The following is a 15867-nucleotide window of genomic DNA, read 5'->3' on the forward strand; positions in this document are numbered from 1 at the left end:
ATATTAGGTTTTCCTCTTTTTTGTTTCCCCTTTTTTTTATTCTTGTTAGAGTTATGGCAAAAGAAATATCTTATTTCTCATTCATGTCTCTTCTTTCTTCTTTACTTAAATATTAGACCAGTCCAGTCCCTTACAACATAGTGTGGGGCTCAGCAAAATTCTTGCATCCTAGCATAATTATATAGCCAATATGTGACTATATGACTCTGATTAGGTACAAAGCCGCCCCAGTAATTCTAGTCCTCCAGAAGAGGACTAGACATTATGTAGGACTAGATATTAATGTAACGCAAGGGCTTGTTGAATATTTTGATAAATCGTTGTTCTTTCCCAAGGAGAGAGGTGAAGGTGAGAATTACTTTGAAGATTAGGATCCATGCAGAGCTCCAAACTGAACTAGGATAGTGCTCCATTTTGCAGTTTTCTCCTGCAGCTCTTCCAGACTCCCTTAATGTGTCACCAGTCCCTTGTAAAGCCTTCCTCTCAGATACTTGGTTTTTACCAGTTTGTGAGCCTGTTTGTTGCTTTCCATTACACTTATCACTGACCTGACATATGAAAACATAGTGAAAAAAATTGTCTTTTTTTCCTTGAAAATATTTTAAGCATAAGTCTTCATACAGCATGTATGTGGGCAAAAAGGCAAGGGGAATGTGGTCTCAACTGCTACAAACATTGCAGATCCTTCCCAACCAGAAACCAAGCATCATATCACCTGGAGACAGTTGTGGTTGTGCTGATGGATGGTCTCTTTATACCTACTGGCAAAAGTTAGATTTCCATGGTAACACTAGGCTTTGTCACCAAGGTGTGATGAACCAAAAATGCCACAGACCATTGTACTTTTGTAAACCATTGTCTAGCCACTGAAGGTGGAATCTTACCATGACACTGTTCCTTCTGGACAAGAGAGTAGAAAAGGTTGTCTATTACTTCTCTCAGCCTTCATTCCTTAGCAGAGTACAAAATGACTACAAGGTCAAGGTTATTTTGGCTAGGACTAAGGGCAAAAGAAATCTGAGTTACAGCTGGAGTGGGGCTGGAAAAGAACTACCAAATCTTTCTCTAAGGAATTTTCTGCCTGAGGAGGAGCTTGGCTCTTGTTTTAGTAGCTCAGCTTCAAGTATTCTGTTGTCCCCCCAACGAAAGGTGATTTCATATTACATCAGAAGGTGCTTTCTTCAGCTGAAATGGAAATACTCAGTAGCAAGCAAATATTTGTGTTGTAAGATATCATTCGGCTATTCTTATTCCTGAAAAAAATTGGTCCTGAAGGAAAAGCATTTAACTTGAGTTCAGTACATGCTTTGGAGAGGGCGTGGATACAGGAAAAAGAATCCTTAACCAGTTAATTTGTCAAAAGCATCTTCTCCTATTGTGATCTCAGTATCTCATAACAGTCTGAACAAGGGCAAGAAACATCTATCCCTGGCTAGTCTTCACTGAGGATAGGCATAGTATATATACTTTTATCTCCTCAAAACTAACCACAGCAATGTGATTTGCCTCGGAAGAAACAGGGAAACCCTTAAGAAAGTTTTCAAACAAGAGATTAGCAGCATCTTGTCATTCTGGTAGCTACCTGTATGAACAACCTTTTTCTAATCCTCTAAACTGGATTTTGCTCAGATCTTGCACCCTTTCCCACCATGCACTCACTCAGCTGCATGCAATACTGTTCTGAAACTTGGTGGTAAAATTTCAGGTGCTCATTTGGCACTGCCTTTGCAGGGATAAGCGCAGAAAAAAACCCGCTCTGGCAGCTTAGGAGCAGTTTAATGCAATATATGCTCCTCTTTACAGGTCTTCTTTCAACTGCAAAAAATAGAAATAGCTATTTGACCTACTAATGTTCCCCTCACATCAGCCCCTGAGAGGATCCTTCAGAAAGAGAGTAGTGCAGAGAGTGTCAGAGAAGCTACCATCATACACTTGATTCAACTTTGTATATTGCACTTGAAAATGATGGCAACTGAGAGTTCTGAAATGTATAGACAAGTAGAAGGGAGAACTGAAAATCCAGAGGCTAAGGCTTTTCACTGCTTCTTTGTGAGGGTGGTTTGGCATTCTGAATCCTTGGTGCCTGGTTGTTCCATAGCCCTAGTGATGACCTCTTTGTTTTGCCGCAAACCTCTTTTCCTGAGAAGAAATAAATGCTGCAGCATTTTGTGATTTGGAATGTGTTTCAGTAATGAAAGCAATAAAGTTTTAGGATAATTTGTTTGTTATGAAGACATTGAAGGGGAAAAACCTATACAGTGAAGTACGTAAGTAGAGCATCTAGCAATAATTCTGCTTTGGGTGTGGGAGATAATGGCCTATGTTTCAGTGGTAATAAAAGTGTTCTATTAAGTTCTCTGAACCCATCGCAATATGATAGAAAACAGCAAATGATGAAACAGTGCTTTAAGGGGAGCTTACACATTCAGCAAGCATAAAATAAACATATTAAAATAGAAAAAACCCACCCTGATTTCCAGTACTTATTGTTTTATCACTTCCGTCATGGGTATAGGATAAAAGAAAACTCTTACTTGCTTGTTAGAAGAAGAAAGCTCCTACTTGAAGTTCTTACTTGGCAGATGTCAGTTGAAAGCTCTGCTATGGAATGTGCTGCAATGTCAAACTCTGTTGGGTAATTTTAGACAAATGTGTCATGTGTGACATGGAAATATGGCATGCTGTACATTAGTGATTTCCCAAGTGTTTGGATCAGGTAGTAATGTGCTGAGAAAGTGCTCTTTATCTCTCCACACTGTGTACTTGTATAGCAGTGGGGAAAGGCTTTTGGTAGAAATTACTTTAGTCAGAAAAAGAATCCATTTACAATATGTGCCTTCTAACATCTTTCAGACAATGCCTTGTATTAAAGAGGCATTTTTTGATTAATGTTTTATAAACATTTTTCAGCATGACAGCTTAAAGTCCCTGTAAAATTGTAAATGCGTGCATAGTGCTCACTTCCATAAAGTCAAATGCCATCTCATAAAGTCTAGTTGGATCCTGTCAGTGACAGTGACACAGAATCAGTACCTTGGAGCATTAAAATTAATTTGCTTCATTTATATTACTGCAGTGATAGCTAGATGAAAAGAGTCCTATATTTAAATTCTCTTAAAAATACCTTCACATCTTTTAGGATTTTTTATTATTATTATTTTACAGTTAACTAAATGTAGTGAAGTGCAGCATAGTATTTTTATGTGCCTTTTAAGAAGGTGACTACGAAATCTGAAAGTAGCGGAGGGAAAAGGGGAGGATATGGGAGATTACTCTGGGTGCAAAACTGGAGGAAGGATAGCTTTGAGTTGTGCAGGCTACTACAGAAAGAGTGGCCTTTGACCAGGGCTGATAAAACACAGCCTTGGAGCCAAACTGGAATACTCTGGAGCAATGGGGAGCAAACAGGACTTTCTTATAGCAGATTGTAAGAGCAATCTTCTCACTCTTCCTTATTGTTGTTGAAGGTCACGATAAACGGCTTTTCGCTTGGTAGGTCTTCCTCAGGTTTGCAAAGTTCTTACATGAAATGGGCTGAGTGAGGACACGAACAGGGAGAAAAATTAAATGTACTCCATACCACACAGCCTAACTCACTTCTCTCAGTTGCATTGGGACTGTGATTTTAGTGCCTACTGCACTTAGTGGAACTGAGTGATTTTAGTGGAAGTACCCAAAATTTACACTGCTGCAAGTGAGCAGAATCAAAGGTCTTGGGAAGCAAAACCAAGCAAACGAGAAGGAGGGAAGTGGAGAAGGAAAAAGGAGGAAGAGAGAAAACACAAACAGAAAAAGAGCCCCTGAATACTGGAGCCAAAAAGCAAGGAGGAAGATGGGAACACTGGGGAGCACTGGTAGGAGAAATATAGCAAAACAAAGGAGAAGGAGGAAATTCAGGGTAAAAAGCTGAGAATACTAATGATCTTGTTTGTAAGAGGTATGTGTGGGATGAACTCAGTGCTCCCTTCCTTCTGCTACAGCTCTCTGTAGTCCTGGCCAGATGAGATGCTGTTTCCTCACCCAGCTGGGTACCGTATTTCCTCTTTCTTTGAAGAGGATGGGATACAACCCTGACTTGCACCTGTCACAGTGGCCAGCTCTGATCCAGGACTTGGATGCACATTCATGCAATAAGGCTATTTAAAAGACTTCAGCAACTCAACAGTTTGTTACACCCCTACTTGGAGCAAAGCTGTCCAAGTTGGCACCAAACCACAGAGGAGCATTTTGTCATTCAGTGATCATGATAGGTAGTGAGTGTGGGTCTTTGGCAGAGGACTTGAACCAAGCTGCTGAAAGCCTGAAACTTCATAAACCGCAGCAACATAAATGGGGTTTTGTGGCACGAGCCTTCAGACCATGACAGCAACTTAAAACTTAACAAAAAGATTGTCTGTAGACTGATAATGCCAGTGTTTCTCCTCCAGTATCAAGACGAAGACCCACAAAAGTGAGTCCAATTACCCTGAAATACAGATAAGCATGATTAATGGCACTGTAAAAACAAAACGAAAAATCCTTACAGGCATTATTTTTTATACGTGTGAATGCAGCCTGTCTCCGGGTGACAGATAAATACCCTAGTAATATGGGGGGTGGGGGTAGAGGGTGGAGAATGGGGTGTAGGAGCTGCTGTGTACTTTGAGGAAACTTAAGACTAAGGTAGTGGTCTGGGGTTTAATATATGTGATTTGTTGCTGTGCAAAAAAAATGAGGAAAACAAGAGACGACAATCAGAAATAAAAATAACCATAGCCATTTTGCTTAGCATTTTCATTCCTTGCTATCTATCTGAAAGATTTAAATTCGTCTCACTCTATTAGTTTTGTTATAGCCACACCTGTTCATGACATACTGTTTTACTCAGTGCTTCTCTTATGGCTGCTCTTAGTACATAATCTCATCTTGAAAATGCTTTACAGGCTAAGATTCAGTATACAGCATCAGCCCAGGCATTATAATGTTGCTTTTTTTTTCTTTGGCTAGAACTCAGTTTTCACTTTTTTTGGTTTTGGTTTATATGTATAAACAATATGTAGTTTGTTTGTGGTTTTGTTTTGGGTTTTTTTTTTTCTTTTTTTGTAAGAGAGGGGAAAAGTAACCATTAAAATGTTTATCCTAATTAGGAATTTGCATGAGTTTTGTGTATTTGGAAAACATTAGCAGCCATACTGAGGCTTGCAGTTACTGTGCATTGCTACAAAAAAGTTTAGACATCATTTTAAAAAAATAAATAAAACCCATGCTGGTTTGTTTAGCTTTGTGTTAATATTACTGACACAAGCATTTGTGACTGTACTCTCTGGATCTCTGTCATGAAATATTTTCTCAGACAGCTGCTTACTGGCAAAGTTGGAATTATAAAAATCAGAATTATAAAAAGGCAACAGGGCTTTTTATTTCCAATGAAATAACGCTTAACTGCAAAAATTATTATTATTTCTTCTTTTCACCAATTAGTTTTTCCTGGTAAATAACAGGAACTTTAATTGCACATTAGTAGCTTACAGGAACCTATTGTTGTGACATGTATTTAAACAAGCTGTGAATTAAGAATCTCTTTCCACCCAGTGATCTAATTACATTGTCACACTAATTACAGTATTTTGTATTTATATTTGACAACTTTAATTTTCTTTTCCTAGTTTACTGAAATAGCTTTCCTCTAGAGAATTTACCTTTTAGGCTCGATTTTCTTATCTTTCAGAAAATACACAGTAATTTAAATCATGTCTCAGTCATTTCGGATCCATTCTGTTCACGTCTCTGCCGTTAGTTTTCTGTGTGATCTTAGGCTAGTCATTTTAGTGTTCTCTGATTCTCTGTAGGAGTCCTGTTCAGCTTACTAGTGGTTTTGGATCTATGGATGAAATTGCACTACCAAAACCCCAGGTACTGTCTTACGAACATAAATATAGCATGTTCATAGGTTGGGACTCTAGTTTATTCTTCTGTGGTTAGAGAACAGAAAAGGATGCACAAGGGTCAATTTGTTGCCTGGAAACAGGCAATAAAACCTTTATTTGTTTACAAAAACAGTATGATGGCCATTTGAAGTAAATTACACTCCTTAATATAATGCAAATGCCCATTTAATTTCTATCCAAATACTGTCTATTTCCAAGCCTCAGAAATCAGTATTAATAACAAGCAACCCTTTTCTGTGATAGGTCCATGATGTTCTTTTGAAGGTAATTATAATATTCAAATTATGCACACGAGCCTTTATTTATTTGATTTACTCTTTTCTTGGAAATAGCCATGTAAGTAAAGGCTATTAGTATGGGGACAAGATCATTAGTAGTAAATCTCATAAAGCTAATCAAAATAATAGCAAGAATTGGTGCTGTGGAAACATCATGAAGATTTCAGCAAGCCTAGACATGTCAGAAATGGTGAGGCACTGGTGGAGCAGTAATATTCAACAAATAACCTGTTTCCTTACATAAGGAGAAGACAACTTTTATTAAGGCAGACCTAAAAAGGTGTTGGGAATGGGAACTTATCCAAGACATAGAGAAAAGTTTACCCAAACATGGCTACTTTGGCTAATCTGAAACATCTACTAATGGAGGAATAGAGGGCATGTGGCACAAAGCTCAGCTTTTTGTCATTGCTAAGAAAGGAGACACACAATGAGCTCTGTGAAAACTATAGCCTGCTTTGGTGCAAGGCTGATGCTGGCAGAAGATTCCTAGAATGACATTTAAGATGAGAGAGAAAATAAGGTGTGTTGTCAGGGGGCTCCTGTGGAATCACAGCTGCTCTTGTTGGTGAGCTATGCAAGTGTCTGGTCAAGGAACAGAGATGGTTGCAAGTTTTGCCCACATCTGTGAGTTGTAGAGCATGGTAGCAAGGTTCCAAGGTTTAAACGGGTAATTTTGAACAACAGCATGTTCAAAGTAAACATAATTGATTTATTTACTGCAAAACTTAATCAGATTTAATTTTACATATCACATGATCAAGTGGGAAAATTATTAATGGGGATGTCTAACACAATTAGCACTGTTTAGTGCAAATTCAAACTCTTAGGAAAAACCTCCTATCTCTAGCTCTTAATACTCACTTCTTCCAGCATCTAGCAACTTCTGTACTCCAGCTGCTCCCTAACTCTTCATAGGCATGACCACTTCATATTGCTCACTCTGTTCACTAAACCTTTTCTTTCTCATGCTGTATCTCTTCTTAAACACATAAGTAGAGCAGTTTTGTTCTCTAACACCTGAGCACTGACCTGCAGAGTACTTAACTCTCTACCCTGTGACTGCATGAATCAGCAGGGGAAGCTGTCATTTAGGTACTCACCAACCAGCAGGGAGAAAACTGGCCAGGAAAACACAATGCTCCTCCAGTGGTGAACAGACTGAAGAAAAGTTACAAGCAGGAGTCAGACAGGTTGGACGGAGGACAAAACAGAGCACAGTGAGAGGAAGTAGTAAATAAGCAGGACATAAGTATGCTCAGAAACTGAACAGTCATGGTATAGCAGAATGTATTTTATATCAAGTCTTCAGCAGGAGTTGGACAGCTATTAGCTTAATTAGTTCTTTTATGGCATTCCACTACTCCTTCCTTAACGCCACAGACCTTTCTCTGCCATGTATTTTTTTTTTGTTCACGTTCTGGCTGGTTTGTTTGTGTTGGGGTTTTTTACATAAAACTTCTGAGTCTTCGCTTTGTTTCTTTCAGATGGTTTTTTTGGTGAAATGTCAACGCAACATAAAATGTTATGCTTTTATCTGGAGCTCAAAATCTGAGGTGAAAGTCTCTCTCCTGTTTGTCTGCCTGCAGGGATTCCAATGCTGAAGATAGTATTTGCGGGTTATGAGCACCTGTCCTTAATTTCTGTCCCCTTACTCATCTATCATCCTGCTCAGATTCTTCTTGGAAGTCTGTTGGTACCAACAATAAAATCCTGGATGGTTTCTAGGCAAAAGGTAAGAATTGATGGGGTTTATTTGTAATGGAAAGTGTGCTATGAGGAAAAAAATACCTAAACACATCTTAAACTCCTCAGGTTCCTTCTTGGAGATCCCATGGTAGGGACTTTTCTGTTTCTTTACTTCCTTTGCAACACCAATAGTCACAGTGGTATAAAAAAAAAAAAGCTGAACTTTATCCTTCTTGGCTCCAAAAAGGTTCAGATCTCAAAGTTAGACTTCTATGGTCAGTTTAAATTATTAATTCAGTCAGATTATGCCCAATAAGAATGGCTCCATCTTTACCTAATAATCACAGTTTTGGAGCTCCCTTATGGAGAAGTGGCAAAGATCTGTCCACTGGCATGGGAGCTGGTTAGATCAGGTAAAATGAGGGCACTCTCTGAATTGAACTGAAGCAGGATTAAAACTAATTTGGTTTGTTTTGGTTTTTCACTTGGTTCACTCTTTACAATAGCAAGAAGTCCTCAGGAGTCTGGCATCACATTTCATGCCAAAATAATGGCAGGGGATAGCTTGTAGGATTACAGATTATAACTCAGAGGTATTTGCATTGATATCACTGATTGAAATGATGCATATTTCAGTACAAATTGAAGCTATTGACATCTGACAGCCATTCTGTGATCTATATGAAATAACTGCAATGGGTTTATTCAGGTTCTCAGAACAGTAGTAACCACCTCACAGAAAGCTAACCCGTGCAACTGACTGTAATGCTGTCCTTATTGTTCTGAGATAATAAGGATCAAGAAGCTGTGGCAACTGAAGCAGTCTTTCACAGCCATTTTATCTGAAGGTCGAGACCTACTGTGAGAAGCCCAGCACCACCAGTACCCTGCATTCTCCACTTGTCAGTGGAGAAATGTTTGGGTTTTTATATAACTTCCATGTTTCCAATTGTCAGCAAAGCCCATCAAGCTGCCATTTTACTAGCTTCACTCCACTGAAGTCACCTTGCTAACTTGAATGCTAAAATTCCCCAAATCAGTGATTTTTATGTGGCGCCACTTTTGGTTACCTGAATTGTAAAAAAAACCCCTCAATTTCAGGAACAGAGTCCAGAAATCAGATCCTGTTAATATATACTTTTCTTAGCATCCAGAAATGCAAATCTGAGAATCCTATGTCATTTCTCCATCAGTCTGAAAGTCATGATTTTTTTTTTTATCAGAAACTATTGGGAGACATCACAGGTTGTATAAAGAAAATTCTATGCCATTCCCTCAGAAAGACAGCCTTAAATAGACACTGCTGGTGACAGAACAATCCCTGCAATGCGACTTCTTTTCAGCATCTAACTGCTCTCTGCTGCCAGGATCAGGAGTGGGGCTGGAGCTCTTCCAGACCTCCCTGATCCTCAGGCGTGGTAATGGCCTTTAGGGGCTGCTGTCAGATTAACTGCTGCAAGTTAACACAGCCTTTAAGCAGGGCATCAGAAAAGTCAGCCAGTACTGGAGAGATTTACAGTTCACCAGCACTAGTTTCTTATTCATTAAGCATCAAATAAACCTCCTGTGCTAATCAGACTGTAATGCTACTGTAGAACCACTTTGGGGGATTGTTGTTCTGTTGCAGCAGTTTCTTTAGTTGGTCTTTTGTATTATTCACAAATGTTATTTTAATTACTCTTTGAAAAAAAATCAATGAGGTTGGGTCTGGTACAGTTGCAATAAGTATAATAGAAGTGAATGTTGTGACTGGATAATGGTCTCCCGCTTTGAAAATAAACATGTCATCATCACCCTTGATGTTCATTTTCTATAAACACCTTGGCTTCATTTTGGCATCTCTCTTGCAGGGGGAGACGGTTATCCAGTCACAGTACTCAACTGCAGTGACATTCTTACTTAATTATGATAGTACATGTGATCTGGTTGTATGAAATTGAATTTAAATATTTAGAGGTTCATCTACACTAAGGTATTTCTAGTTTGTAAATATGGCAGCAGAATCTGCCAAACTACAAAGTTAAAAAATTGTTTCCCCAAACAAAATGTGGAATGATGTCTCTCTCCAAAGTCTCTTGCTGAATAATATCTAAAAGACTAATCTCAAATGGCTAGATTTAACAATAGTTAAATGCTGGTGTTTCTGAAAGCTGGTGTTTCTGAGGGGAATAGAGCCTATTCATTTTTAAAGATCTGGATTTTTTTAAGGGTTTAGACTTGTGCTGGAGCAGTGCTTACAAGGTTTAAATGTACAATATTAAAGGTTAATAGCTACAATAATAAGACCCATCAGACATCTCTCAGACTAAAAATTGCTTGTTTAGCCAACCCTCTGGAAACAATAATCCTCTCACTGAACAGGCAAATGCCAGTCTGTTGGGGCACTTCACCCAAAAGGCTAAGGTAAACAGAGGTTCTATATTTCAGGAATTAGCAAATTTCACTAATTTCTCTCTCGCTCAAGCCAATTCATCCCACATAGAAAGAACTGAGCTTTTTTGATACAGAGCACACCAACAACAGGCATGCTTTACAGTGACCATACCGGGATGCAGGAACAGCTGAAAACCTAATGCCTTTTAAGCCTGTCACGTTTGCCTCCGAATTTAGACAAGCTGCTTCCTGCCAAACTAGAGGCATGATCGCCTATCGTTTGAGTTGAACTTCTGTCACACACTGAATAAAAAGTTCAGCTACCATAGTTGGCCAGCCCTGTGGGGAACACAGAGCTGGACCCTGGTAGCAATTAAACACAAAATAAATAAACCACAAACGTGTGGTTTCTCTCCTCCTTAGTAAGAGTAGACTAGAGCTACAAAGACATCAGGTGTCCCCCTTATCTTAACCTCTGGACTGATGGATTTTGGCTTATTCTTACCTTTTCTTAGAAAGGAAGGTATAAACATTAGAGGTGCGCGACACCCACCACTGCAGTATTGACTATACTCTGAGCAGGATTCAAGCCATATGGATGGAGGCCAGAGAACACAAAGATGTTGGCAGAAACTTTCTCTGCAATGTTTCCCAAAGTGTGTGAGAAGCTCTTGTGTCTGTGCCACAAGTGGTTTGAGTGGGCTCCAAACTGCTGCTTTCTAAAAGACATCTGAGACCCACCTCAGCTTTCTTCACTGTCACTGTAACCATATTCCTTGTGGTTCCTCTGTTAAGGCTATCTATGTATGAGGAGGTTGTGATGAGCTACCAGAGGTAACAACATCATCACAAAACCCAGAGTGGCCCGTCAGCTGCATGCCAACCCCTCACTCAGCCTCCCAGGAGTACACACAGCATTTGTTGTCCCTTATAAAGAAAAATCTTGTCTTGTGCTGTTGGTTGTGTTTGAAGGATATAAAAAAGTGACTGTTTTGTTTACTGTTCACAGGCACTGAAGTTAACCAGGCAGCCCAAAGCACCCGTGAAGGTATAATTACGGAGATGGCCTGTGTCACAGTGAATGTATATATGTACTATACTGTACACACAGACAATTGAGACAACTGGGTATTTGTGAATGTTGCTTCAGTGCATATTTTATTTTTTTATATATATATATATATTAAAAAGATACTTGTTAAGTGCCTTACAGATGCATTTTTGGCAAAAGCATTGTTTCCAGAAGCCACTTTGTTGGTTACTGCAAGAGGTTGTACAGTATTTTGGAATCCTTTAGGTTTTATTTTTCTAACTGAGTGAATGGTCATGACTAACAGCTGTTTCTTCCATTGCCCCTGCTTTGAGCCAGGGTGCACCAGCTGAAAGTCTCTGTTTTAAACTAGCCAAAATGACCAGAAGCTTATCCCACTGCTGGCTTACCCTGGGGAAGAGCTCTCTGAAGGCTTTTTTTTCAAGATTGACTTGAATTTCTGTGTGACTCTGTTACACTCCCTAGTCATATGACTGTGACATGCCTTTTTCTTCTGAGTTTGTGTATACTCAGCATGGGGCCATCCATTGGATAGAAGCTGAGAAGCATGAATTATTTGCATTTGTTGACACAGTTGTCTAGACATTCCTTCAAAGTTAATGGTTTCTCAAGAAAATTCTTTTAATTCCATTGTATGATATTGTGCCATTGTATATCTTAAATGCCTCATAAGCTTCTTCAAAGAAATGGTCTGGTGCTTGGGTTCTGAGTGAAGTATTTGTGTTTGCAGCTAGCAGATCTTTTATAATTTACCCCTGAAGAACACAAATTCTTCGTTTTCTTTTTTCTTTTCCTTCCCCTGGTGCCATGCATGGAGACCCGCAGTGACAGAATTTAGGATGCTAATATTGAAACAGAGCCTTTACTGTAGTAAGCCAAGCTATGTTTTCCATATTGCTGTACTGGTAATGAATAATAGCTTGTGAGGACAAGCAAGTTGACTTTTCCCCCTCCCAGTTGAAAGGATCCTTTTAGTAACAGAAATGCTATCTTAGCTAATTTGACAATCAGCCACCACTTTTTAAAAAATAAAATGTTACTCTTTTTTAAAAACTTATATATAGAAAAAGAATACAAAATACTATTTCTAACAGGAGTGTCGAAGAGAAAGGAACACAGGCATATATTTAAACATTTAGCCAGCACTGCATCTTATCCGGGAGATTAAGATTTCAGAAGCGTGCTCTAGCTCAGCCTCTGAGGTGTACCCATCTGCAGAAACTGGGCTGGCAATTTGCATTAAACTGTTAAAAGGAATTAAAGAAATAGGTCAAACTGGGATCAATATAAATGCAGAAGTTTCATGTGTCATGGTTAAGATTGCAGTTAATGGTGCAGCTGAGTGCAGTTTACCTAGCAGCAGATCTTTAGCAGATGTAAATTATCATAGCTCTAATAACGCTATAGCCATTTACACAAGCTAAAGATCATATGTATGACAATAGGCATGTGAAATTCATATCCTTTTGCCTTCATGAAAAAAACTGTGTTTGGTTTACTTAGTCTATTATTCCTAGTCCGTTATTCCTGTGAACAACGGGAAAGTAATCCAGTACCAATCATCAGTGCTTTACCAGTACTAACCATCAGTGCAAGAATGCTCTGATGCCGTGTGAGAAACTACTGAGAGCTGACAGCATCACCTTGCTCAAAATTGTCATCACCAATAAAACGACTGTGTAATGAAGGTACACCAGGTGACAACATGCTGAATTCTTTAATTCCTGAGCTTAAAAACCCTGCTTGCGGCAGACAGTCCAGACACAGGAGAGTTTCTTTTTGTTCTGTTTCCATAAACCTGAACTTCCCAAGTATATAAGGACTTAATCCCAATCCCACTGAAATTGATGACTGTTTCTGTTGGTTTTGAATGGCAAAGCAACAGGCCCAACAAGAGCACTCGCTTTCTTTAAATACACAGGAAGAGTTCAAGCATACAATGGTCATGTCAATGCTAACTAGTCAGAACACTGCAAGTACCCTAACTGAGCTACCTCTGCGTCCTGAATATCCAACTTTCAGTACATCCAACAACTTGCTTAGATTCCACTGAACACGTCCTTTTTTCTTTGTTAATTTTTTTCTACATTTAAGAATATTTTAAACTGGTTTACGATGGAGTTTTGTTAAAGCCTTTACAAAGTCCTTTTTGATTGCTTGGGGCAGCCTAAATATCGTTTACAAGTGTTGGAGGTGCTGGTCTAAAGGGAACATAAAGCAAAACTGAAGTATATATTTTGAATTCGTACTTAATGAAACTTAATGATGCATATCAATTCTGTTATGTTTAAAGACTGTTAAGATGTTTAACTGTGACCTGTTATTATGTCTATATGTCTTTAATAAACAGAATGGTTTCGAATTCAATTTTGTTAATCGAAAAACAAGAGAAAAATACTTATTCTCTAGGTCAGCTTTTTACCTCTGTTACCTATGGTTTGTTCTTTTGTGGGTAAGCTTTTGAACTGTTCACCTGTTCTTTTAAAAGATTATCCCTCAACTGTACGGAAATATTTTATGAACTAAACTTGGGGAAAGAAAGTCCTCAGAATACTGTAAATTATCACCAACTGAAACTTAATTCATTGAACTCCACTGCTTTTTCAGCAGAGGGTTAGAACTGTTGTGAATCTTTTCAACTTCTTGGCTTTAAAGTTAACTGAGAGGTATCTGGTATTGAACATAATCAGGCAAAAACTGATGGCAAGCGAGACCTTTGCCCGTGTTAAAACATAAGGATTTTCTTGATCTTCAACAGTTCTGATCTGCATCTCTATAATCCCACCTAATGATAGCAGAGGAATAAAACACCCAAACAATAAAAGAGCACACCATAGGTCACAGGGAATCTTAGCACTTTGTGTTGAGTTACTCAAACATTTTTTTTCCCTTTTTGTGCACTAAATTGAGCAGCTTTTGATGACCCCAGTAATTGGTCCAAGATAAATATTTCTTCATGTGTTTAAATCAAAACTGTGGTTCTGTTTTTTCTTACAGATCCTTTAGTTAGTGTGAATAGATTATATGACAGAAAAGGCAATCTCAGCAGAAGCTGCACAGTTGCGCTTGTTCACAGAGCAAACCAAGAGCAATCCAGCAGCTTGGTTTTACCGAAGCAGTTCCCTGCGTTATTCTGGAAGTCAGGGAAAGAGGAGCTGTTAGTTTTATTTCTGTGCGGTTTTCTGTGGCAATATCTTGACAGCAGGAGGTTAGAAGGCAAGATGAAATATTGTCTGTCTGCAAGCACATTTACTTATGTGCAAGTGCATACGTGCATAAGAGATGAGCAGTTGCATATGTAGAAATCACTAGAAAGGACCAAGTTCCTGGTATACATTTTTTTGCAAGACTGCATATGGAGAAAAAGCTACTTTTTTTTATGTTATTCTGACATTAAAAATGAAATTTCAGACACTGAATTGTGTTTTGTATTGAATCGTAATCTCACACAGAACCTTTAGAGCAAATGATTGCAGCATTGTACTTGTAAACTGTAGACTATTTTGCACTTAAATAGATGTTGATGCATTTGGGATTACAACGCAGTAAAGGGCTAAATCATAGTTTCTCTATTTTGTTATAACCCAAATGCATTTATATTACTATTATTATAAAGTGCCAGAAACACATACAGTCCCTTGCAAACATGTTAAATAGACAAGAGACTAAATTCTGCCCTTGGTTACACTTGCACATCTCCAGTTAAAGAGTTGTTAAGCTGCAGAGCGGTCTCCCTGTGGAAGCTGTTTGAAAAGCCCTGTCATTGTTCTAACAAAGCTTGGTGATAATGTAGCCATGATGAGAGTAAATGAAGAGTATTTTACTTTAGATTTGATGGCCTGCCCTTTCCAGCATCTAATAAACCGAATCTCTTTTGTCCTATTTCCACGGGTAGCCCCAGTCTCCCAGACCAAAGGAGCATCGTATCAGAACAGTGTCAGCAGAGGGAGGTTGTCTCCTCTTGCCTGTTTTCTTGCTTAAACCATGTTATCACTTGCTTTCATTAGACTGTGACTTCTTTGAGGAGGCATTTTTAAATAAATTCGTCAAAGTTTATGCATATAGTTCCTGTAATTTTGTCATTCAACACAGAACTCCCTGCAGGACGGTAAGTAATCTTCCGGAGTAGCACGGAAAAGGACTGTCCAATGGCTCTAGATGTGTAGGACTAGGGAAAGCAACGCCAGGAGATGCAAGTGCAAGGCACTGCTACAAACAGGTATGCTTCATGCTGGCATCTGGAGCTGTAACAGGGGTCATGAAAGCAGCCTCTAAATTGTTCTCTTGCCAGAAAGGTGGAGAGTGAGATCTTCAGTGAGAAGTAAAATTAAATTTGTTAGCGATTAAAAGGATGAGAGAGATGTGTTGGAAACAATTGGTGCCAATGAGGCCTCTCGGCTGCTCCCCTAAGCAACTTGCAGTCTCGGTGGAATATCAGCTTCTGAGTCTATCAAATTGCAGTAATCAAGTCTGGAGCTGACGGGAGCATGAGTCACCACTTAATTTTCTCATCAGTGGAGGCCAAGTTTTCAAAATATTTTTAGATGCA

At 38.9% G+C, this 15867-nt stretch overlaps 1 protein-coding gene across 6 annotated transcripts in view; it reads left to right on the plus strand.

The window, feature by feature from the left end:
- Window positions 1-15374, plus strand: part of SLC10A7 (solute carrier family 10 member 7) — a 144074-nt gene extending 128700 nt beyond the window's left edge. For 5 of the 6 annotated variants that reach the window (XM_030491790.1, XM_030491791.1, XM_030491795.1 and 2 more), the window contains 3 exons: window positions 7795-7940; window positions 11277-11315; window positions 13728-15374. In XM_030491790.1, the coding sequence (XP_030347650.1) occupies window positions 7795-7940; window positions 11277-11315; window positions 13728-13844 (302 nt within the window). In that variant the 3' untranslated portion in view covers window positions 13845-15374. Of the gene's footprint in view, window positions 1-7794; window positions 7941-11276 lie in introns of all 6 variants that reach the window. The other variant, XM_030491793.1, reaches the window with a different exon arrangement.
- The last annotated feature ends 493 nt before the right edge of the window (window positions 15375-15867 follow it).

The sequence above is a fragment of the Strigops habroptila genome, chromosome 7, assembly GCF_004027225.2.
Source record: "Strigops habroptila isolate Jane chromosome 7, bStrHab1.2.pri, whole genome shotgun sequence".
In the NCBI taxonomy this organism is placed as follows: domain Eukaryota; kingdom Metazoa; phylum Chordata; class Aves; order Psittaciformes; family Psittacidae; genus Strigops; species Strigops habroptila.